General features: G+C 47.7%; 1 protein-coding gene across 6 annotated transcripts; it reads right to left on the reverse strand.

Annotated features, from left to right (window-relative positions):
* Nucleotides 1-387: 387 nt before the first annotated feature.
* Nucleotides 388-24,939, reverse strand: RFFL (ring finger and FYVE like domain containing E3 ubiquitin protein ligase). Of its 6 annotated transcripts, XM_052688625.1 has the most exons (8): nucleotides 23,090-23,218; nucleotides 14,842-14,975; nucleotides 10,080-10,264; nucleotides 5,980-6,384; nucleotides 4,608-4,691; nucleotides 4,068-4,275; nucleotides 3,139-3,162; nucleotides 388-2,887 (listed from the first exon to the last, which is right to left on the reverse strand). In XM_052688625.1, the coding sequence occupies exons 3-8, from the start codon at nucleotides 10,257-10,259 to the stop codon at nucleotides 2,706-2,708; spliced, it is 1,083 nt and encodes a 360-aa protein (XP_052544585.1). In that variant the 5' UTR covers nucleotides 10,260-10,264; nucleotides 14,842-14,975; nucleotides 23,090-23,218; the 3' UTR covers nucleotides 388-2,705. The 6 variants fall into 6 exon arrangements, with proteins under 6 accessions (XP_052544585.1, XP_052544584.1, XP_052544583.1 ...); XM_052688624.1 differs by lacking the exons at nucleotides 14,842-14,975; nucleotides 23,090-23,218 and adding an exon at nucleotides 24,917-24,939; XM_052688623.1 differs by lacking the exons at nucleotides 14,842-14,975; nucleotides 23,090-23,218 and adding an exon at nucleotides 23,459-23,590.
* Between the last annotated feature and the right edge of the window lie 320 nt (nucleotides 24,940-25,259).

The following is a 25,259-nucleotide window of genomic DNA, read 5'->3' on the forward strand; positions in this document are numbered from 1 at the left end:
GTTGCTGCAGGCTAAGTCCTGCACCACTGCTGTGTCCTTGGGCAGGGCTGAGTTCTGTTTTTTCTCCTGTCTTTTTACAGACCTTTGAATGTTAACTAGCAGCAGTTTGCACATATGTGTAGGTTTCACATTAAGGGAAGGCACCAAGTAAGTTTCCATTACACTGCAGCAGTATCCCATCATCCATCCTCTTAAAGTGTGCTCTCCCTCTCTCCATAAAGTTAAGATACTGCTAAAAAGTCAGTATCCTCTTTTCCTTTGACCAGACTCTCCTTGCAGCTCACCTTGTGGTATGTAAGCACCTGATATCCCAAACCTTTGCTGGCTAAGTAGCTGTAGGCTCCCTGCTTTGTCCTGGGCTGCTGGCAACAGAGTCAGAAAACAAGGTTAACTAAATCACATTTTAACTTTATTATAAAATTATAAACCAAACTTCTGTACCAAAACTAGTGAGTTTAACTATCGTAGTACCGAGAGGAGCTGATAGAGAATAACATGCCATTTCAAGTAGAATATTAACTTTAAAATATTTAAACTATGTACAGTGTACATAAAGCACATAAATATCTCCATTTATTAGTTCAGATCACTATATTCCTTCGGATTATTAAGCAGTTCTTTCAGATTTTGATTTAACACAAGCAAAACAGCGTAGTCAGAAAAAGGTGCTTTTCCCTCCCGAAAGCACACCTCAGACTTCAGATGGGTACCTTTTCTCAGTCATAGAATTTCTGCCATCGATTTGCAGCTTGATGTATTTACCATAGAAAATAAATCTACCCTGTAAAAGCAGATCTGCCCCCGGGGGAATGATCTTGCTACATGCCCCCATCCTGAGTTATTGAAAAATGACATGAATTCTCACAGTGAATTTACCCATGAGACTGTTCAAAGCTTTGTTTGTGTATTCTCTGTATCTCTTAAAGATTTCCCTGTGAATCTCCTGAAGAGTAAATAGTTAATGCTTATCTGCACTTTTTGAACATGATGTGTTGAATTGCATCAGTTCTCATGCTGGAAGCTGTTAAACCTTAAGCCAAGTATTAGAGAACAACCTCAACAGGGGAAGAAAACTCAGTATTTTGAGTTGAATAAGCCTCAACAGCTGTCCTGTTTTTAGTCAGGAAGCTCAGAGGCCACCTCAGCAGTGTGAGGTTGTTAGCTGTGGCACGATGGATGTCTTCATCTTAAGTCCATAATTGCCACCTGTAAAGCAGAGCCCCTCTGCTCTGCGCCAGCTGAGGGTGTTGCCACTCATGCAGCATTAAAGATTGCACGTTAAATATTGCAAAGTTGATTTGCTGTTATCTAACATTGCTTCAATAGATAGTAAGATGGCTTGAATGATACTTCTGCAACTGCATTTCCACTACTCCAGAAGCTTTAAGCCAAGACTTGTTTCATCCTATTCCACTCTTGACACCCACACATAGATTTAGTTTGATCCACATGATAAAAGGGAAAGTTGGGCAGGAAAAACCTGCAGCAGAAGGTACTCAAGTTCAGAATCACTCAGAAAAAAATACGCAGTCCCACAGTGGCAAAAACTTAAGGCATCAAAACTCTGGAACTTTGAGCCCAACAGCCCAGCCCTCGCAGGCCTCTGTGCGCCCATCTGTTCTCTCTAGCAAGGCCTCCAAGAGAACAAACTCTTCACCAGGACGGCTCCAAAGGCTCGTGATTGTCACCATCACACCACAGACCCAGCCACCCTCACAGGCAGAGCAATCACCAAATACAGACTTGTGCTAAGCTGAGTGCAGCAGGGCTGGAGTAAACAAGCTTCTGCAATCACTTCTCATTTTATTGATTCAAGGGAGATAAAGTTTCTTTCCAGTCTCTCTAACATCACCTGTACTTAACTATGATTGTGTAGCAATAGAAATCTCACTCTAGCTCACAAAATCTAAAATGCTCAAGCTGTGAATTCTTAGCTCCTTAATCACATGAAGTGACTGCTGAGCTGCACTGTAAGGAAACCTACAAAGTCAAAGAAATCAACAGCAGCAGACTGTACATCCTTGTCCTGCTGGCACAATGAACTGCAGGCAGGCTAAAGCTGTATTTCACAGTCTTTCACTACCTATTATTTTTTTCAGTAATCCAAAGCCCATCTTCAAATAAAACAATACATTTTCTCCATAACCCTACTAGGCTAGAATTAAGCTTATTCTGAAGATGGAAATTGGAGGCAATCTGCCTGTCCTGCAAGCAAAAGCAGCTAATAAATTTAGGGGAAAATAAAAAAAATAGGATTTTATTCCTTGAAAACTAAGCTGTCAGTGGGAATGTTGCCCAACACAACAGAAGTAGAGTCAACATTCAATAGCAGCAAAATGTGTCACTTTGAGACCACAGTTTACTGTGTTTTTTACTCAGTGAAAAACAGGAACCTTCAGGATCTATGGTGGAAAGCTAGGCATCCATTTGTCCCACCTGTGGATCCAGTTACTCTAGAATGGAGGTTGCTAATTACTTGTCTGCTGCTGACAATAAGCTCCAGGGAGTCCAGGCACTGTGGTGTAAAACAATAGGGTGGAAAGAGCACAGGCAAACATGGCTTGAGTAGGCAGTTCCCCAGGCTTCATCCTTCCCTCGCTTCCAGCAGGGCCTGCATCTTAATCTCTAACTTTTTGTAGCAACTTCACCCCTTTCTCTAACAGCAGATGAGGCTTTAAGGCATCACCAGTCTCCCTTATGCACGCTTAGGACTTGAAGACATGGACAGCCCTTATCACATACTGCCTACATATGGGACACTCACTCATTCGCTTTCCACACTTGGTGCAGGTGACCATGTGGCCACACTCCAGCAGGACACAGTCTATGGGTAAGTCCATGCAGATTTTGCAGAGGTTGTCCTCCACACCAGGAAGCCCAGCAGCACCTGGGTAAACAAGGGAGACAAAGGAATGTCACTGCGCAGTCTGCGGGTCGTCTTCTGATGCATTCATGCATTGAAGCTTTGAAAAATCCCCTTTGCATCTACATTCACGTGGGTATATGGCTGCTCCCAGCAGCAGGGAAGCAGGAAGCTTTAGCTTTTGCAGAGTGTTTTCTGCACAATAGAAATGGATGGGGTAGCACTGAGGTTCTTAGAAATGACACAAACGCAGCAGCATGCAGAATATTACTTACCAGTCTGATCATCGGTGTCAGAAACTGCAACATAAAGAGAGAAAGTTACTTGGTGGGAATAAGAGAAACTGGGAAGAAAGTTCCTCAGCAGTACTACCACTGCACTTCCAGCAGCCCTTGTGCCAGTTTCTTTGATGTTAAACAATCTCACCTTTATGGCCAAACACAGCCGAGCACATGCACACAAACAGGTAAGCAGTAATCAAAGCCAAAGGATACGTTCCTTCAAAAGCACAAAACGCAGCAACATAACACTGCTATAAATTACGTGAAACAGAAGCATATAAGCATATTGTGGTTTTTGTTTCGTGGCTTTGGTTTTTTTAATTACCAGAAACTGCACACTGGGACCTGAAAGTCAAGTCAGATGCACTCTTATCAGCACACACCACTGTCTTCTCATCAGTCAGCTGTGCAGAGAGCTCAGGAAGATCCCTTTTGTGATAAAGTGAATGAGACCAAAGCACAGGTAACCACAGCAGTTCAGCAGTGGGAGCCAATTGCTGACCACATGCCTGCTCTCAACAGAGCAGCTGCATCTCAGTGGTTTATGGTGAGGCACTTTCCTGCTCACTCTGCCTGTTACCATGAGCCAAGTGATGAAAGCAGTTGCATTCATCTGTCTGTAGTTGCAATCAGCTGATCTGTGGGTGATGCAGCAACATGCACAACCTGCCACAGCATTATGAAATCCTGAGCTGGTTCTCCTTTACTGCTACTACAGGGAAGTCACTCTCCACAGCTAGCATAATGCTCTCCTCATTAACCTAAACCACTAATCCTTAGAAACGATTCATAGTTGAGCTCCTTTCACTATAATGCATATACTAGAACTTAAACCTCTATTCTAACCTGCAGGAAGAAACATCAGGTAGAATTTATTCCCTTCTGCAACTGAAGAAGAGGAAAACACACACAAAGTTTCTCACCTAGATGCTGAAGGTCTTTCTCTTTATAAAGCCGAGTCACCCTCTCCAACAGCTCCCACTTTTCACAGCAGCCTTTGTAGTTGACAAAGTTGCGAGCAAGAATTTCCTTCAGCTGTCGCACAGACAACTCACTGATGTCTCCAATGCTTGTTAGGTCAGAAAGAGAAGCCTTCCTCCCCTGCACCAGGTTATCTTCTGAGTCAGTAGACTGAAAGAGAAAAAAAAACTTGGAATGATTCTTGCTCTCAACTCATAGCATTATGATTTAAATGAACTTTCAGCATGCACATAGCGGGAATTTATCAGAAATACAAATCCTAGGATGGAAATGAATCTTTCCCATGGCAATACCATCCATAGGACACCAGTTCTGTAAGTGGAGGACAGGATGGTGCTAAAGAAGGGGACTGGGAGAGTCTGGAGGAGTTCAGTCCAAATTGCTGTTTTGCCACCCATCTCTGAAGCAGCAGTTCTGCAGTGGCAAATACAACCTGGGAAACCTGGTGTTCCTTGTTCTTTGTCTCCTTTTAAGACACAAACCTGTGTCTCCTCCTCTGTTGGTGCTTCTGCTGCATTCTCAACTCCTGTCATACCAACTTGGCTTGGAGGCACATACCCAATTCCCTAAAAGAGGAAATAAAGCTTTCACCAACACCATCTCTCTGCTTGTCCAGAGGGAAATTAGCTTCACAGTTCAGCATAACTGCAACACCCCCCACACACCCACTGGACTGACAAACGACAGCACAAATGGGAAACTGGGCATGCTGGCAGAAGTATCCCTGTGCAGCACATTGCACACCAGGTATCAGTGCAGGTCTCTTCTTAAGACCACGTCTGAAAAACTACTCAAAGACTACAGGTACAGAAATACCTCCTCAGCTTGTTCTGGATCAGATAAATAGGAGATATTAAGTGGAGGACCAGCAGAAACAGTACTGGAGAAAGAAATGGCAGTTGCTCTGATCATCTAATAAAGTGAAAGGAACTGCAGTGTAATTGCAGCTGGCTGCCCCTCAGCTGTCATTCCCCTCTGGTTTGCCTGCTGACAAATGAGGCTGTAATGTTACCATCCTACTTAGGGAAATGGTGACTTGCTAATGTTTACAAAACAAAATGAGTATCAACAAAAAGAGGACCTGAATTGTAGCAGGATGTCCTGTGAGTCAAGAAAGGAAGCTGAAATGTATCACAGGGCAGTAAGGGTACAGAGTACAAAGGTTAAAAAATGGGATTGGAAACATCCATGAATCTGGAAAATGAAAAGGCTCCTTAAATACATGTGGGGATTTTTTTTGTTGTTTTAAATTATTTGGGGATTTTTTTTTTGTACAAGACACCTGCTGAGGAAGCAGAAGGCAGATAGTACATCGACTTTCCCTGCTCTAGTCCACAGGAAGTAAATATGCCCATTAACTTATGTAACAGACCAGGAGCAGATGTCAAACACTGTGTAAACTTCCTAGGCCAGATAGCAGGAAGACAAACAAAGCAAAAATCAACTTTAAAAAAAAAAAAAAGAGCAAACTTTTACAAGGTTCATCAGAACAACAGCATTCATCATAAATGGGAGACTAGCAACAGAGCTGGGGCTCTGTCTTCTATTGATCTGGGTGCAGCTGACACTAAACACCCTGCCCATCTCACAGCACTCTTCTCCAGCACCTCCAGATGCAGGATGCTTTGGACTGTGCTTGCACTCAAAGAACAAAACAATTGTATGTAATATTAGATTAAATGGTTGTCAAAGTTGTCAACATCAGCACAGAGACAGACCCACGCATCTGCTTTGTACGCAGACATCTTTAACGTTAAACTTCCCCAGCACATTGCCTACTTGGAAAACCTCACGCAGCAACTGAAAGTAGAGGCGGACCATCCTGCAAAAGATGCTTCTGGTTGGAGACTGTACCTCGCGGTGTTCCTGAGCTAGAGAGCTTGAGATGGGATCTGCAGACACTGGGGACGTGTCGTGTGAGGTAGGGGAGGCTGCGCTGGGCGGTGGGAGAATCACAAAGTCTTGCTGTCCAGAGGCACCAGTGTGAAACGGGTTTGTTCTCATCTGCTCCTCCTGGCTCAGCGCCGGTCGGTGGCCAAGGACCAGGAACACCAGGTCCTCCTTCTCGCGGCACAGCTCGGTGGAGATCTCGCGGAGCGCCAGGTAATCCCGCAGATCCTTCACCTTCATCTTGATCAGCTCTTCCCGCTGGAAAGCCGTGGCTCGGACGCGCTGGCAGAGGTGGCAGAGCAGGGGGCCGCCTTCGGGCTGGCTGGAACAGGACGTGCAGAAGTTCTTCTTACAGTCCAGGCAGATATGCTGGCAAAGAGAAGGGAGCAGAATCAAACAAACCCGCCGTGCCCTGAGACGGCAGCACAGCAACTGCAGCGGTGGCGCCTGGAAGCCAAGGCAAGCTGTACCCCATCAGAGCACCAGCAAACCCTTCTTGCTGACAGGTGGCACCAAGTACGTATGGATGATCCCAAATGAGGAGAACTCTCCTAAGAGCAGACAGCTGGAATCCTCACAGTTCATAGAAAACCCTGCCCACAGAGAGACCTGCCCAGGAAGGAATTCATTCTGAAATTACTCTGCACCACGTTCATCCATTTTCATCCAGACCCGTTCATCCAGTTGCAGCCACAGATGAAATCTCAAGCTACCTGCAAGGCAGCTGCCTGCAGAGTAAAGCCCAGCCAGCTGTGCACTGCCTGTAAAACACCACTCTGTGCATTAGGAAAGCTGCAGCATGAGAGAGAACTGCTTAAAACACATCTCCATTTCTCACTACTTGCTATGGATGACTGCCTCCCCCCATCTTCCTGTCCATTTCACCACAGTCACCAAATGAAAGTAAGAGGAAAAGGAGACAGCAAGGCCTACACTGACAGACAACAGAATTCTACTCTTATGCAATGAAACCAACTTATTTTCTATGATATTCACAGTGTGTGGGAATCTGTGCCAGGCACTTGGAGCTTTTGGAAATATTAGGCCTCAGATGTTTAAAAGCTTTCCAGATCAAAGTTCTGTTGTTTAACGCATGCATCTCCCACTGCCCTGATGTCATCAGCCAGGGCTCAATTTCCAGGAGCTCCAAGCACTCACCATCCATGCTGACCTCTGAAAAAAACTGATCAACACTTGGGAAAGTCAAACCCTGCATTTTCCAATAGGAATTGCAAAAGTGCACTTCAGAGAGACCATCAGCCACACCACACGAGTTCTGGGCTTCATGATTTACACCCTTTATTTCTGCAGCTGCTTGGAATGGAGAAACAGCTTTCTCCCTCCTGCTTATGGCTCAGAGCATCCTCACCCTTTGGAGTGCTGCAGGAAAAATGCCCATGAACAGCTGGGGGGGAATGACAAATAGAAAAAAGTCTCATGAATTGCTCTTAGTGATTCAAGAACATCTCTAATGTCACAGTTTAAAGAAAGCAGACCTGTGCCCTGCGTTGCAGGGTGTAACACAGCTCCTGCTGACAGAAGCTCCTCCTGAGCCTCTCTGCAGCCCAGCAGCCCCACAGTGCCAACCCACAGATTTGCCACCAAAGGAAACTTCTGCACAGAGGGACTCTCTGGTCACACAAACCTGAAACTCATCTCAGAATTGCTTTTCCCTGGAGGAGTGCCATGCAAAAGGGCCCTTCATCAGTCACAAACAAGGCAGGAAGGGCAATCTCCGTTTACCATCCAGTTCTGAGAAGCGTTCTGTAGGCTGGTCATTATGAAAAATACATTTTGGAAGCTTTTAGCTGACTTTTTTTTTTTTTAAACCTTGGGATTGCAGGAGCAATGCAGTTACTTCGAGAAGTTTCAGGGGAGAGACAGAGCCTTGTGGTTGTGCTGGAGTGGGAGAACAAGCACTGCAGGAAGGCCAGCGATAGGAAAGTAAGCACACAACAGCACTTCCCTCTCCCAGCGACCCACCCTCTGCACGACAGCCATCAGGAGAACTGAGGGGAGGGAAAAAACAAAGAACCAAACACAAGAATACACAGCATGCTTGCTTCCAGCTGGAAGGAGCCTCCCCATGCTCTAACTCCCACACTGTCTTTTTCAAGCGAACACACTCTATGGCCAAGGACCTTCCAGCCCCAAACTGTGCCTCTGTGCCCAGATATCACAGCCACGAGTGCAGCAAAGGCTGTATTATGCAGTGTGCTTTCTCCAAACAGTGATGCCACAGCCAGCCCCACTTACCTATCATGCACTCAAGAAGTCAAAACACAGCCAGGTCCCTGACCATCAGCTCCCACTGCTCTCCATCTTCAGGGGAAGCCAATCATCCCAGTCTGTGCTTCCACAATTACATTTTACATCTTTTCATGATGCTCCAGTAGTTACTCATAAGCATCTTACAAGTACACGCTTTGCTCACATGTTCCCTACCCCACTCCTTTCAGTAGGTGCCACTCCACATGAAAATTTAAGACAATTATGATTCAAATTCAAGTTCTTGAAATACCATCATTCTGCCTTTTTAACTGAATTGAAGTCATTGTTTAAGTTATCCACATGGTCTGCAGTGCATAAGGAATTCATAGTTTACCCATCGTATTCCAGCACAAGGATTAGCTGGACCCTGGAGTTCAGAAGTACTGCCTCTCCTGGGACAAAACACAGTTTTCTGCAGTCTTGTTGCATCAGAGTGAGACTTCATACATAGCTTGGTCCACATCAACAGAATTAAAGAAACAAGACAGCTTACAGACATGTCAGTTTTTCCTCTAAGCTGTGTATACAGTTCTTTATGCCAAACCCCCATCTGGAGCAGCCTTCCTGCAGCTGCTCTGCATCACCACCTGCAGCCATCCAGCTCCAGTCAGCCCCTGAGATCCAGCCCAGTGACAGGGTGGCAGAAGTGGCCCATGGCTGAGGAGCCCCCTTCACAATGCAGGATGTAAGCCTCACACATTTCCATGGATTGCACAGAATGGGAGCAGCTGGGACAGAAGCACACACTGTACTGGGCTGTCCCACATACACAGCCAGCCAGCACCAGGGGAAGCACAGGACTCACTGGGGGCTGAAACATCTCATGTTGCTTCAGCAGATCCCAACAAGGACACCACAGGAACAGGGCAGCACACAGACAGCACTACGGCAGCCACGTGCAGTGCTTGCACTATTCCCAGCTGACTCAGAGACTGCCCAATGTCAGGGAAAAGCCTGAGAGCACAAAGAAGAGGAACACCCCCAGATTTCAAGCTGTAGTGATTCCTGGAGCATTTCCCAGTGCGAAAATTCATCAACATCCCTGTTGTTTTAAGAGTAGAAAGCAACAGCTGGACCAGGACTTACCACTTCTCTGCTGTTTGCCTATGTGAGCAAATAGATCACACAGTGAGGCAGCAGAGTTTGGACTCTGAACAGCTTTCTTTACTCAAAGCTTTTTCAAGCAGCACTATAGGAACCACCACACCCCAATAATATCAGTGGCAGCGTTTGCTGTCTAATTAAAAGACCTTGTGGCAACAATTATTTTGGCATCGGTATGCTCACAAATGAGGTTTACAAACAAGATTAAATGGATTAGGTTGTGGGGTTTTTTTTGGCACTAAGCTTCAGCAATGTAACATACAACTTCAAAAAACCCTTTATGACTTCTAGTTTGCAATAGCAGCTTGGAAGAAATACATGGAATTTCCTTTACTGAAAGCAGAGATAAACAACGATGCTTCTCAGTACAATGGGTTTTTTTCTTTTTAAGGGGTAAATTAAAGGCTAATGTTGAATGTAATTCTCCTCTAAGTGATTACAGCTAGGGAAGTCAAGATGGAGGTTACGGCATCTTTAACAGTGTCTGCTAATTGCCAAGGAATGACAACAAGACACAGAAGCAAAGACAAGCTGTCCTTTTCCATATGGTAACCTCAAATCAGATGCCCCCGGTGAACACTCATCTCTCTTCATGTTGGCTCTTTGTAGTGAAGGGGGAGGCACAGGGCACGCTGCAAACTGACCATTCCCTTAATCCAGTGGCACCGTGGAACACTCTCACAACTCACCTTCCTCGAGGAGCTGTCGAAGTGCAGCCCGCACGCTTTGCAGCTCTGCTCAGCAGCTGTGGGTGATGGGAAGGAGCTGTACCCAGGGTTGGAGTAGGCTTGGGCACGGGCTCCCTGCGGCGCCTGCATCTCCTCGGGTGAGCCATCCAGGCAGAACCAGTTACAGCAGCTTGCCCACATAGTAACTGAAAGGGAAAAAGCAAGTGAGCATCAGTAACTTGAGAAAAATCAGGGATTAACTTCCGCTAACTTATCTGGGAAAACAGTTGTACACATAATTACTTGTTTGTTCTCTTGCAAGCCAAATTCTGACATGTACACACAGCCTAAAATCCCAACAGCTCAGTACAAAATGCAGCTTTGCCTTCTTAGACCACCCATGGAGAAGTATTCCAGAAACACACTGCTGGGAATTTGCTTTGGGAGTTACAGAGGAATTAGAATCCATCTGGGCATTCTGTCACCACGTCCTGCTCAACAGAGCACAGACTGCCTCCTCTGCACTTCTGCTTTCGCCCTGCAGCCCCTGGCCTAACACTGCAGTGCTGGAAGATGAGCTTAAATGCAGTTGTTTATAACCATACACCAGAATGAATGAGAGCAGCGCAGGCTCTCAGTGCCACACGGCCCTGCAGGCACTGACAGCAATGCTGCAGTGTCAGCCTGGTGCTCATTTCCACATGCCACCACTGTCATCCTGGATAAGCAGAGGTAATTACTGTCTGATAAATACACAGAGAGACATTCCATGAACAGCAGTAACACATCACTCATTTGCACGAGCTCTGCACTGCAATCAAAACACATACTTCAGAAATCGTAAAGTTAGGTTCTACACACTGATATTCAAGCAATCACAAGCAGTAACACACACCAACACAATGCAAAAGCACTGAATTTGTGTTTTAAATGGTGCTGTTGGAGGCTCATTCCTAAGAACTGCAACTCTAAACCACAGGGGAGATTCCTGCACAGGGAAACGAGCATCCCCAGGTCCTGCAGCAGCACAGGCAAGCACTCCTCCTGCTTCAAAGCCCCCACAAACTGGAGGCCACCCACGAGAGCACAACACACAAGTGCTGCTGCCCACCCCCAGCACTTTGTTTTCCTAACAAGCCCACTAATTCACTCCGGAACACTGCAACACGTCAAACATCAGGAAGAAAAACAAGGGAGTGCACAAAGCAGGATGGAATAAGACAACTCCACATTCAGCTCATTTGTGTCATTGCTGGGAATCAGAAAGGCTGACCAGGCTGCCTCTGATCCATGGGTCTTTCCCTAAAGACACTTTCCATCATTATGGGAGCACGTGGAAGCACCACAGCTGCTCACACAGCACAGCAGGGTATGGCAGTTTTAATCACTTACAAAAACCTCTGTCAATAAGTCTGTCTGCAGGCAGGGCTTGCATTGACAGATGCTCCATTGAAATCACTTTGTGCTGATGTGTGACAGCCACACGGCCAATTCCCCAGCAACTGAAGGAAAGGATGTCCGCCGTGCCAGCAAGTCAACACTGCAGGCAGCACTGACAGCAGCAGTCTTCATTATTCCTCGATACAGCGCTTGCAGTGGCCAACAGCAGAAAACAGATGTTCCACCCATGCAGCTGCAGGATGGCAGCAGGTCGTGCCTTTGGGAAAGTGCAAGCTGAACTGCAGGCAAGCAGCAGGTAATTGCAAGCAGCCAGGCTGCCCTGCACCATGCACCTGCAGGACCTGTGAGAACCAAGGGTGGGGGTACAGGATTAAAATCAGCCCTGCCTGGACGTGCAGCCACAGCCACCCACAGCTCTACGCATCTGTGAGCTCTGTATGGACCTGCAAGCACTACTTCATCCCAGGGCAAACATCATTGGTATTCAAGTTTCCACCCCATACACTATCAGAGATGGTATTCATAATGCATGCCTGGGTTTTGATGCTTCCTACATTCACTTAAAAACTATTTTAAGTCAAGCTCTCACCATGTCTCTTACTCTATATACAGTATTAATGCAAACACCTTCCCGGCTGGAGCAGCAGTCTGTCCACATGCAGGATTTATTGCACATGCATCATGGATTTCTACCAGAAGGTGGGCTCTGGCTGCATGGCTTTATGTTTGAATAGGAAAAGAAAGGGAATTTTTACAAGAGTGCAAACCATAAGGGACCCGAGCAAACAAAGCCAACGTTTCTCACAGTCTTTGAGCTTTGGGCTCCATTTAATAAAGCTCTCTGTGAGTCTGCTTGGCTGCTCAGGAATGTAGGAAAAGGAGCACAGTGGCACCAAGGAAACACTTGAGTGAAGAGATCAAAAGGAACAGCACTCCCTCGGCAGCTGATTTTGCCCCACATGAGCAGAAGCTCCTCAGTAAGTTCTCCTCCTCCCAGGAGTCCTGCAGCCACCACCGACCCTTGAAGTTACTGCAAACAGAGAAGGGTGCCAAAAAGGGAGGGAGATGCAAAGCAAATTGCAGCTTGGCTGCTGAAACGTGTTCAGAAAGCCCAACAGGTCACTGTGACTTGGAAATACTCATCTCTTCCTCCAGCATTTTTCAACTGTGGTTTTTGTTATTATTCCATGCTGTATCCCCTGCAAAATTCAACAGATCCCGCTTTCATGAAGCCTGTTTTGCAATGGCTGAAGTTTAACGAGTTAACCAGTTGGTGCCTCATTAAAAGCAGACTATAATTGCGCATTAAAAAAACAAACAACACTGGCTAAACCTTCACTGATAACGTGCTGCTAAAATTAGCTCCACTAATAACCTACCACTTGAAAAGTGAAGTCACTGCTTCCTTGGGCACAAACTAGCATTTACTTGAGCAGGTCATTCTGCAGCCCTGTTATCAAGTGACATTTACTCAGTCTGTCAGTCTATGTCACAGGCACACAGACCTGGATTACAATGAATGGGAGAAAACATACGCTGGAACAGAAGGGAAAGTCAAAGGCAGCATTTACAAGAGGCAAGCAGGCAGGCTGTCCTCTGAGCACAGCATCTGTAGAAGTGCTGCACAGCATCCTGAAACAGCGTGGAGGAAACAGGAGAGCAGGAGCCAGCCCCATCCTGCTAGGGGGAAGCACAGCTACCTCATTCAGTGCTGGGACAACAGCTTTGGGCACATTCGTTTTGTTTCTGACCTACAAATGGAAAAGTTATATCTACGAGCAAAGGCACTGGTCCACGTGTGCCCAGCGTGACAACGTGCCTGTGTTACAAAACCACATAAATACCAGAACTGTATCACTGCTAGAAACACAGCTTGGATGAAGAGGCTGACATTTTGTCCCAGAAGGACTCAATATTGCTCATCTTGCTCATTCAAGTCTGCTATACTGACAGTCTTCATGAAGGCAAACATGATTGCTCTGATCGGCCACTTGAATGGCAGCCTAAGAAAGCCAGCAACAAAGAGGATGGAGCACTCCAGTCAGCCTGCAGTGAGCCCAGAGGAGCAAGCACCCAGGTCATTTCATGGCAGCTTCCACACAGAGGAGCAACGTCTGCTGTGCCTGCACACTGCCTACACCTTCCCCATGGGATGCAGAGGGCTCGTGGCTGGTAGCATAGCTTGTGCTTTTGGGTAATCCATCTTCAGTGCCTCCAACAGCCACAGTCCTGCAGCTCAGTGGAGCAGGTAGGAAGGCTGCTGCAGGGGGAGCAGGAGGCACTCATCTCATTGCACTCAGCTGAGGAAGGAGCACAGCTCAGGGCTGCTCCTCAGAGCACACGAGCCCATAGGAAGGCAGCTTGGCTGCACACCAGCATCTTAATCAAGGAAGTGACATCCATTCACCACAGAGCAGAAAGGAAACAGTGCAACCATAGGGGCAGGGCTGTGCAGGAAGGAGCCAGAGGCCCAGCACTGCTCCGTTGCTGAAATGTGGCTGTGCTCAGCCATCACTGCTTCCAACAGTAAAACAAAGTATTTCCTAGTTACACTGCACAGAGGTGTCCTCTGTGCAGACAGAAACCCTTTTATATTGCTATCCACTTAGTTTACAATGGAGTAGATCACCTGCAGTGTAAGCATTTAGAAAGACTGCTTGAAAAGAGAAAAAGTTAAAAGTTAGAGATCTCAAATCATAAAAAGATAGTTGGTAGTCCAAGAATACTTTGTAGCTTTAGTAGTGCTTATCAGCACTTGTGTTACAGTTTGCAAGCAGACTGCGCCCAATGCCTGCTGCTGTTCTGTTAGAAGTTGGAAGGGGAAATCAGTGCGAGCACCCAATACACATCAGCAAACCCCCAACACTGCTAGCAGCATGAGGACCTGCACTTCCTGCACCTCTGACACCTTTTCCTCGGGAAACTGGAAGGATGCTCTTAGCAAGCTGAGGGATTTCTGCAGCACTGCATGGAAAGATGGTTCCAAAGTCCCCAGCTCTGAGGCGTGCACCCAAGCTGCACAGCACCCACCTGCTGTCCTGCTCCACAGCACAGGTTGTGCCACATGACTTCACCCAATTCCCAAATGAGGGCTTTGGAAATCCTGTTTTGTTTTAAAAGGAGCTGATACCTGAGTTGAGCATTATTTCAGTGTATTTATTTTGACCTAAAGTCACACTGCACATACCGAAAACTATTTAGACAACAGTTCTCCTTGCTATTAACTCTAATTAGGTTTCCAGACATCTGCCAAGATGGCAGTGCAGTAACAGCCTGCCTTTTCCCTTTCACAAAATCAGTGACATTCTATCAGCAAGTCAGCACAAAACCCAGCACTGAACACCACCATGCGACTGACCACTTCTAGACCAGCTTGTCTTACCTATTTTGTCCTAAATTCCTTTGCCTCAAATTGTTTGGAGAGAGGAATGGATCTGACAGCCTGTCTCCCTTCCAACACAAAACCTGGTGCACTCCCTCACATCAGCTCAACACACACATCTGAGATGGGGCCAGCTGCAATAGACAGCACAGACCAAGTCAGAAAGAGATGAAAGGAAACTGGAAAAGCTATGATTCCAAAGCGTTCCATTTTGTTACCTTACCTTCCTGGCACCCTGTGTGTGTACCCTTGCCTGTAGTCTTTATCCTGCATGCAGAAGTGAAAGCAAAAGGGGAAGCTCTGCCAAAAGTGCAGCAGTCAACAGCCCAGAAACCCAAGATAGCTGCATACTATTTCAATCAATACTTTTTATGGTAGGACAAAATTGATGCTGGCTCGTGCTCTATTATTTTTTCCTCTTTTCATTCACAGCATCACAAGTCTTTCTTGGATTTCATTTCATGCAGCTGTTTTTCTCAGGCTGCCAAAACTGTAGCGACGACATATAGCAGTGAATTGCTAAATGAAAATTGAAAACTTCAAATAACCACATGGGTTTGAATGACCTCAGTTTCCAACAAGGAAAAAGCAAATCATCATTGCACAGCATCAGGGACGCTCCTCTGGGTGGGGGCAACACAGAGCTGGAGAAGAAAGGGGAGGAGAGGGCGGCACATTGTGTGCATCTTCATCATACTGCTGAAATCCCCACTTGAAATGAAAAGGCATCAAGCTGCATCTATTGAAACTCTCGGGCCAAGACTGCAGCACATCACCTTCCATTTTGACTCAGTGAGTGACGTGCTCCTAACAGTTGACCTTTGGAATGAAGCACAGCAGCACAGGGGAGACTGATGGGAGAACAAGGCATCACCCCAGGCAGAGCTCCTCCAGCTTACTTTAGGATGGGTGCACAGCAAGCAAGATGCATCTCACCATAAATCACCGTGAGGAGCACCAAACTCTGTCCCACTTAGAGCATCAGGTACAAGGATTTGGAGAACGAAGTACTCAGAGTAGCTGCTCCCAAAATAGAAAGCTTTAAGCACAATCTCAAGCCTTGCAGTTCTACTCAACCAACAGCAGAGCTTCTCTTGGAGGTGGTACTGTATCAACATTCAGGAATGCATCAAGTTTGTCTGAAATTGGGATTGTAATTGGCATCAGTCTCTCAAGACCTGCTACCTCCATCTCAGACACCCAGGATCAGGAGTGCTCACTGATGAGCTGCAGTGCCAGTTGGAAACCTCCTAAACCACCTCCAGGGGAAGCTTGAGATTTATTATTTAAGCAATGCACTTCACTTCTTTTTTTAGAAACCAGAAAACAGCCTCAGAACTCCCAACACACACAGCCCACTCCTTCCCCCTGCTCCACAAACCTGTAGTAGAAAAGATAAAAAAAAACCAAGGAACCCACACATGTGAGATGGATGATTGTGCAGTAAAATCGCAGCAGAGATCTGTGCAGACTGGCAGGGAACCTCTCACCTGTTCAGCTGCAGCCAGAAAAAAGATACTGTTTTTATTTGCCTAGGCTGAAAAAGATGAATGTATGTAATTTAGGCATCTCACAACAAGTACAAACATCACTTACTCATTTCTCAGCTATACTTATTCCAAATTAACCTGAATTCAAATCCGAACCAGGTGCTGAGATAGGAAAAACACCACATTTTCAGGTTGGATATTAGGAAAAACTCCTCCACAAGAGCAGCAGGCAGGGGCACAGGGGGGTGGTCACCAACCCTGGGGGTGTCCCAGAGCCATGGAGATGTGGCAGTGAGGGCTGTGGTCAGGGGGCACAGTGGGGTGAGGTGGGAGTTGAGAATTTGAGAGCTCCTTTCCAGCCTGAATGGTCCTGTGATCACAGCCAGCACAGTGTGGAAGCTCTGCCCTCTAGCTCACCAGAATATCTGAGTTTGCTGGCAATTAAAGAAAGGTGGGCACAGGGTATTCTGCAGCACTGAGAAGCAAGAAAATGAATACAAGTATTGCTATTGAGACAACAAAGGAAGTGTTGAAATCCAAAAAAATCAGTTCACTTATGGCTTAGTCACCTCATCTGCAGGCAATGAGAGAAATACCCACCCTCATTTGTGGTAAGCTGGTAAAGGTGAAAGCTTGAGAGATACTTTGAAGTTCCTCTCTTAAAGCATTTCCATAGATATTAACAATCATTCTTGTGCCAAACAGCCTTCATTTAGCACTGAAGCATTTGAAACTGAAACTTGCTTACATGCAACCCTGTATAAGAGCTTGAAAACTGAGGGAAAGTGCAAGCTTTAGAACCCATGTCTGCCAGCAGAACTAACAGGAGCTCCTTACAGCAGTCAACAGGAAGGATGATGTAAAGCAGCCCCTCTCCAACTGCCTGCAGGACCTGCTTCTAGGGCAGAAAGGATCCCAAGCTGGCAACTGAACAAGGGCAGAGACCAAGGAACTGTGCCTCTTCTTCATTCAGCCTCAATCTCTGCTGAACATTAAGGATTTGTAACCCCAAACCACTGGGATTGAAATCTTGCTTTGTTCAAACTGAAACACCTAAATAAACCCAGCAACTATACTGCCCACTATTTTTGGATAGCAAGTTGAAGGGTAACATCCCATGGAGATGCTGGCAGACCTCACGGGGAGCTCGCCTCTGCTGTCAGCACAGACCACTTGCATGCAAGAAATCATTTCTCTACCCTGCAGCTAAATTCATGACCAAAAAAAAAAAAAAAAAAAAGCTGTCTTCCTCTGTCACATCTCCACTTCTGTATTACAGCAGAATGTTAAAGCTCTGGGCCAAACACTTGAAGCATCTGTGCAAACTGCCAGCAGACACAGGGCAGCACACCAACACGGCGCAGCTGGAATTCACACTGACCAAAGCAGAGAGTCAGGACTGCTGAACACGAAGTGGTTGTTGGATCCTACCTGTAGAAAATACATAGAAAAGACTGAGAAGATATTAAGTAATAAAAGCTTCAATCGGCCTTTCAGAACTCACATCCTTCAGACCCCAAGCCTTTGTCACCACAAGGAAATCTCCCATATATGGCACCAGCAGACTCGATCCACATTTCAGCTCGTGGCTCTTGGCAAGCCCAGACATTCAGGCATCCTGAGTCAGTGCTCCAAAGATCACTCAGTTTTATAAGCCAACAAATCTGCTCCGCTCCAGCTGTGGGGCCTTTGTTTTGTTTTTAAGTTTACTTTGGTTTGGAGTTAGTTTTCTTGCATTCCCCCCCAGCCTTTGCAGCACAAACATCAGCCTGTTTTCATTTTGCTTCTCTGAAACTGGGAGAAGCATCTTTTTTCCATTCCAGGTTTGTTTGTAAAACGAGAGATCAGACTTTTGTATTAGACCAGAACCTGGTGTAGGTTAAGAAAACACCAACTATTATGGAAGTGAAGATATGCTGCCCTGTTCCACACTGCCCATTAACAAGGAGTGCTTGAAATAAACCCAAACATCCTCACTCCTGCTCCCAGATCTCAAGCACCATTCCCAGCATTCCAGCCCCAGCAGACATCTGCTCCCATCCTGAGCCCTTCTTTTGCTGCTGAACTTCTGGATTTGGGAACTGCCCCATTTTTTATTACATACACAGAACCAGACACCACTTATTGCTACTGAAGGAAAAATAGGACCTAAAGTTCAACAGCCGCCATTAGGAAACTGCTTTCAGATTAGTCACTGAATAAATAACAAGGGACAACCAGGGGTGAGGGTTCCTGCTTTCAGTTCCCAGCTCCATTGCAGGTGACCTTTGCATGTGGTCACTTCAGTGCTCTGTGCCCCAGTTTCCCCAACAATGCAGATAATAGAACCCAATTAACATTATTTCTTCAAGATGCTGCTATGCCCACAGTGTTGTTAGATCCTTTCAGAGAAGCACCACAGCTTGCAGAAGTAAGGCACTCCTGGAAAGAAATGCTGACAGTCAATACGTACTTAGGACCTTCCTACACTTTATTTATAGCTCAGAAGGTTTGCTAAATACTTGCATGCTATTTCCTCCATAACGAGGACTCAAGCTGACGGACCAAGCAGACAGGAAGAGCTGGTATCCTTTTCTTCATGTTTGTTTTTAATTGGCAGAAATTTAGGAGCTACAACCACGCATTCCAGATCTAATTTCAAGCTTGCATCTGTTATCCAGGCAGAGCAATAAAAGCCTTACCCTGTATTACCAAGACTCCCACCCCAAACCTAGGAACAAGCTCAGACTCCCATAGCGTTACCTTCCCAAGTTACACAGCTTGAAAACCCAGGGAGGAGACAGGGCTTGTTCCAAGGATGATCACCTTACCTCACTGCACAAAGCCAGGTTTTCACGAACCAGGCTTGGGTTTGGGTCTGTGTTTTGTGGGATGAAAAGGCTTCATTGTCCACTGCTGAATACACTGCTTAAAAGCATGACAGAAGTAACATCTAATGTAGCAAAAAGGTGAACTGAAACTAAAATCCATACAACCATATCAAGCTGTTATTTCATATCTCTAAAATACGCACTCTGAAGCTCTTTCAATAGGTTTTCACCAAGGAAAGGTTCAGAGATGGTATCAGCACCGCTATCAGATGAAGCTCTCTGCAGGTTGAAGCTGTCTCCCAGGGCAGACAAGAAATGCTGCAAGTGCTTTGCTTTAACTGCACTGCTTTGCTGTGTGCAAGCAGTCATTTACTGGTGCTTTGAATTCCAGCTGCATTTCCTATGCACGCTTTGTAGGCACTGCAATTCAGCGTGGAGACGCCAGCAGCAAGCTAAACAACATCTCAGTTCTTTTCAGGGATGTCATTCTGAGCAAAGTAGGAAACAACCAAAAGGAAAGCTTCAATTCCAAAAAAGCTGTCCTAAGCCCAGAGAAGCTGCTACCAAGAATGGTAAGGGAGCGAGGCACTGCACAGGCTGCTCTGACAGTGATGGTGCCCATCCCTGCACACCCCCAGGGTCAGGCTGGAGGGCTGTGGGTGTCCCTGTGCACTGCAGGCAGTGGGACCAGATGGCCCCCGGGGGTCCCTTCCAACTCCAACTGTTCTGTGATGCTGTGATAAGCACCAGGAAAAGAGCAAGAAGGCCAGTGAAAAGAAGGTAGCAGGCTTTGAGTCTATTTTCACCGACAGTGCATCACCTCCTTCTCACATTTCTCCTGCACAGGACATTACACATCTCACCTGGGAGGCTGTGCATGGAGAGCTACACAACCACAGGCTGCATCTGAGCAACCCACAAAGAAACACACACAGGAACCACTGAGCCCTGTGCTGAGAAACAGACAGTGTGAGCAACACGAGTGTCAGCTGGGAGCAACCCGAGTCCTGTGCTCCCTGAGCACCTTTATAAACACCGCCTTCAACTCCCATTTTTTTCTTTATTACACACTCGAAAGGGACCAGGAAATCCACACTTTACATGGAATCTGAAAAATAAACTGTTTCCAAACTATTTGGTAATGCCCGTGTGATGGCCGCAAGGCAGCCCGCAGTTTGGACAGCTGTGCGAGCGGCCACAGAAGCTGCATTTCAGCACAGCCCTGCCTGGAACAATTGAAACTTTCTCCAGGACGAAGTCCGCACACAGAGCACAGTGTTCCCCCGCGACAGCACAACAGTTTCATTATTGTTTAACTACTGAAAAACAGCTCTGATAATCTATCAAGCCTGACATCTCAGCCGCCTCAGCAGGCCAGGCGTGTATAGGAAGGGGCTCGAGGATCCAAGAAGGAAAATTATTTTGTTAATCTAAACAGAGGAAGCGTTTCTTTTGGGGGAATAATTTGCCATTTTGAAATCTGTTCTGGAAACCAAGGGCCTGTTTGTCCTCAGAGTTATCATGTGCAAGGATCTAGAAAGGAAAGCATTTCATCCGATGAATTTGCTCCTTTGAAATGGACCTCGTGAAACGCAGCCTGCAGTCCTACGGAGAGGGGATTGCCCTGCAGTACAGCAGCTCCCCAGCAGCTCCAGCCCCATGTGCTCCCTTAGCATCAGCCTGAAGAAAAAGATTCCACAAAGGCACTGCTTACCAGTGTTCTTCAAAGCATTTCCCACAGCATTCTGAATATGAAAAGGTGTCAGAGGAAAAGAAAATAATATTTGAGCCTACATGGAAGTGCAATATAAACAATCTTATTCTGAGGTTTTTTTTTGCTGGAGCACAAAGCTCACTTGAGGCTCAAGTGACATCAAGGACCACTAATGTGAAGAATTCAGAGCCGATACAGAGAAGGATAAGCAGCCCCTCAGAAAGCAACTCTTTCTTTAAAGCAAGCAGTACTTCATGGGAACACAGACCTAAAAAGCCAAGGAGGGCTTTAAGAAGTTGGAACGAGCTCTCAGCTCTGAGAAAGAAGGGAAAATAAAAATGTAAGATCCCAACCTGACAGCCATACTCTGCCTCTTACAGGAAACCGTGGTTTTTCAACCTGGCAGTGTTCTCTGAAGACTGAATAACCACCTTCAGAGGGATGCACCATCTGGTGACAGAACCCAGCCTGCAGACAAGTGCTGCTTCTGACATCAATTCAGGGCAGAGCAATTCTCCTACTCTAGCTCTCCCCCCACCTGTGAGATGGAGAGCACAGTTACTCACCCTGCAGAGCCTGCAGGCTCCTGAGTGCCAGCTGGTGTGAGCTCAAAGCACTAATCTCTGCCTTCTTGCCACGACCTTCACTGGGAAGCAGAGGAAAACCAGCACAGAATGGAGGATACAACCAGGTGCTAGGGTACAGGGGGTTGCAGGAAGCAAGGTCATGCCATGCTCTTGTCCCCAGCTCAGACTGCAGAGAAGCACCAGGTCCCCCCAAACTCATTACTACACACCTGCAGCTCCTCTCATCCAGCATAGGGGCAGTTCCTGACCAGATCACCTCACAAAGAGATGTGCACACACCTCACTGCCTCTCCTCCATCAGACATTAATCTCTCACCCCCTTCCACACCTAAGCAGCCAGTTCAAAGGCACAGGAGGTGCTCATTTCTGATCTTTGGAGCAGGCTCCACACTCCTCAGGGCCTTTGAAAGGCTTTAGAGAGCAGACTCTCCACAACACCCTGCATGCATACAACAGTGCACTTTAAGACAGAAAGGTAATCCATGCCTAACAAAAAGTTTCTTCTCCTCTATGTATTCCAGCAAAGCCAAGGGGCACAGCACAGGGACAGCATTTCCCCTTGGCTGAAGGTGAGGCTGCAGACCACAGCTGAGCATCAGGTGCAGCCCCAGGTGAGTCAGCAAGGACAGCAGGAACAGATCACTGCAACTGATGAGCAGCCTGCCCACTTCCCACAGCTGCTGCAAAGTCTGAAGCACCTCTTTTAATAACCCTACTACGTGTAGCACTGGAGATTCATGCTCTAGCCTGACTGAAGAGTTTGCATCTAAATTATGGCTTTAAAGCTATTCCAATTCAACAGAAACTTGAGCTGTTAAGCACTTATCCATGAACACCAATGTGATGGCAATCAGCTTTTAATTAAGCCCAATTGCTACCAGCCGGGGGACGCCCACACCACAGAGAGCTACAGCTGGGGAGCTGCAGCAGGGTTCATGTAAGCAGAGAGAATCATCCCCAATAGAAAACACAACAATAGCCTGAGCAAGTCACTTGGTTTCATTAGACCCAATTGTTCTACTGAACATAATTATGCTTACAGAAGCAAAGGTCCCTGACAGTGAAGAGACCTTCCTCCCAACCACTGTGAACACAAAATGGGTTAAAGAGATAGCACGGCGCAATGGAGCGTGACAGGATCTAGAAACCATAAGAACCAGCATTTGGAGCCAACAGCTTCATGTTCTCCTTCCCAGCTCTGCAAAAAGCAGGTGGCACTGGAAACGAGAACAAGGGGAAAATACTGTTTCTTCTTTCACATCACCACCTACGTGCCTTAAGCATCGCTTAAGTTAAAAATATGAGGCTCACAGCCTTTAAGCACACCTGCTACATTGTCACACACAACAACTCCTGCAGCACCTGCCGTTACATCCTAACCAAACGGAGAACCGAAAAAGAACCACACAGTGATGGAACAACTGGGCTGGAAGGCACCCATAACCACCCCTGAGCCCAACCGCGGCACTGCAGGACTGCTGCAAAAAAGGAGAGCACGGGAAGTTCCACACACAGCCTGGGAAAAAGGGAGAAGTGCTGTGAAAGCCCGCACTGCCCTCACACAGCACCGCAGCCGGGCCAGGAGGAGGAGACACACAAAGAAAACACGGCTGCGTCCCGGCAAGTCGCGCGTTGCCCCGGACGTACCTTAGGCAGAGAGCTCAGACATCGCGTCGGTGCCACAGCTACCTCTCTGATCGCAGCCCGTCGCGCACATCCCAACGGAGGGCCGGCAGGTGTCACCACCCCGCGGGCAGAACGGGCAGGAAGCAGCCCAGAGCCACCCTCAGCCCGCAGGAAGCGCCGCGGGCGGCTCGCAGGAAGGCGCCGCCCCCGGCAGCTCCCGGTCTCGAATCTCCCGGTGCCCGGCCCGCAGCCCTCGGGGGATCTCAGCGAGGGGATCCGCGCCCCACGGCCCCGAGCAGGGAAGCCGGACCGGCGCTCCGACACTCACGCGCAGGCCCACCGCGACTTCCCTCCCCGCTCCGAGCGGCCCCCCGAGCCTCGCCGCCTCACCTGTCCCTCGGCGCCCCGTTCCGCGCCGGGCCCCGTGCCGGCCCAGGCCGCGGCTCCTCCCCGAGCGCTGCGCTCCGCGCGGCGGCGGCGCTATGGCAACTGTGCGCCGCGGCCGACCATAGAGAGGACGGCCAGAGCGGCGGCCTTAAAGCGGCGGGCTGCGCGCCCCCGCACGGCCCGCCCCCCTGCGGAGCGGAGGTCTCCCTGGCGCCCTCAAGCGGCCGAGAGGGGATTGGTGACTGAAAGACCGCCGGTTCGAGACTCCAACCGGGCAACTCGGAGTTGGACGGGAACAGCGCGGGGACAGCGCGGTGTGACTGTGTGCTGCCTTGGAACCAGGTCCCCAGTGCCGTGATAACATATACTTACTCACAGGCTCGCAGAATGGCTTGGAAGGAACCTAAAGACCACCCAATTCCAACCCCTATCACAGAATCACAGAATGGCCAGGGTTGGAAGGGACCTCCAGGATCACGAAGCTCCAATCCCCCTGTCGCACACAGGGCCACCAACCTCCCCATTTAACTCTAGACCAGGCTGCCCAGGGCCCCACTCAACTTGGCCCTGAACACCTCCAGGGTCGGGGCATGCACAGCCTCTCTGGGCAGCTGTTCCAGCTCCTCTCTGCTCTCATAGGAAAGAACTTCCCCCTGACATCCAACCTCAATCTTCCCTCCCTCAACTTAAAACCATTTCCCCTTGTCCTGCTGCTACCTAGCATTTCCAAGAGTTGATTCCCCTCCTGTTTGTAGGCTCTCTTTAGGTACTAAAAGGCTGCAATCAGATCACCCTATAGACTTCTTTTCTCCAGGCTGAACAAGCCCAGCTCCCTCAGCCTGTCTTCATAGAGGAGCTGCTCCAGCCCCCTGATCATCTCTGTGGCTCTCCTCTGGACCCTCTCCAACAGCTCCCTGTCTTTCTTCTACTGAACAGGCATGGATGCTAACCACAGGATCAGGGTATACAAAAATGTACATGCATTTGTGTCCCTGTATGTGTGCAGACATGCACATACCCTAATAGATATATGCACACATATACAGATAGTACATATATACACACATAAATGTATCCAAACGTGTGTGTAATACACACATCTAGAGCAAACACTCCACCCTACAGCCCTGCAGCTAGTGCAGGTAACGAGGCTCAGAGCAGGGACATCCCCACCTGCAGTGGCACAGCCAAGTGCTGACCCCGGGACTGACTGCCTGCCTGAGCACAGGGAGAAAGGCTGAATTAGGATTTTTAGGTCAGAAACTCTTTTTGACCTACTTTTACTATGTAAATTTAGGGCAAAGCAGCTTGAGTGAGAAGCTGAGGTTTTCCAGTGCAGGTAACAGACTGCTGTCACCTGAAGCCATCATTGTGCCCATGCCAAAAGGTGCACAGAACCCACAGCATCATCACTAGGAATTCGGGACCGCAGCACCAAACCCCACACCCTGCACACCTTACCCCAGCAAGGCACAAAGCAGACTGCAAGCAGATGAAAGTCTCACAGCTGTGCCAGGAGCTTTGGAGCAGTGTGGCTTCGTCACCTTTCCCTGTTCCCTTCCCTTTCTCCTCCCTTTGAGTCACCGTCCCATGACAGCCCGCAGTGACAAAGTGCAGAAGGAGCATTTTCCGAACCCAGCATTACGTGGGGCTGATGACTGCAACCTCCCATGATTTAGGGGAAGGAGGCAGATGGAAAACCCCTCTGCTCCAGACAAAACCATGGCTCTGTACAGCCCTCTTGCCCATAAGGATCATTCTGTGAGTTCCTGCAGACAGGAAAACTGCCCCAACATAACCAGCT

This window comes from Tympanuchus pallidicinctus, unplaced genomic scaffold (genome assembly GCF_026119805.1).
Source record: "Tympanuchus pallidicinctus isolate F22 unplaced genomic scaffold, pur_lepc_1.0 scaffold24, whole genome shotgun sequence".
NCBI lineage: Eukaryota > Metazoa > Chordata > Aves > Galliformes > Phasianidae > Tympanuchus > Tympanuchus pallidicinctus.

Coding starts and splice junctions, on each gene's coding strand:
- RFFL (XM_052688621.1), bottom strand. CDS start 11,508: ATGGAGCATCTGTCAATGCAAGCCCTGCCTGCAGACAGACTTATTGAC. Junction 4,276..4,607: donor CAACAGAGGAGGAGACACAG/GTTTGTGTCTTA, acceptor TTTCTCTTTCAG/TCTACTGACTCAGAAGATAA. Junction 3,163..4,067: donor GAAAGACCTTCAGCATCTAG/GTGAGAAACTTT, acceptor TTTATGTTGCAG/TTTCTGACACCGATGATCAG.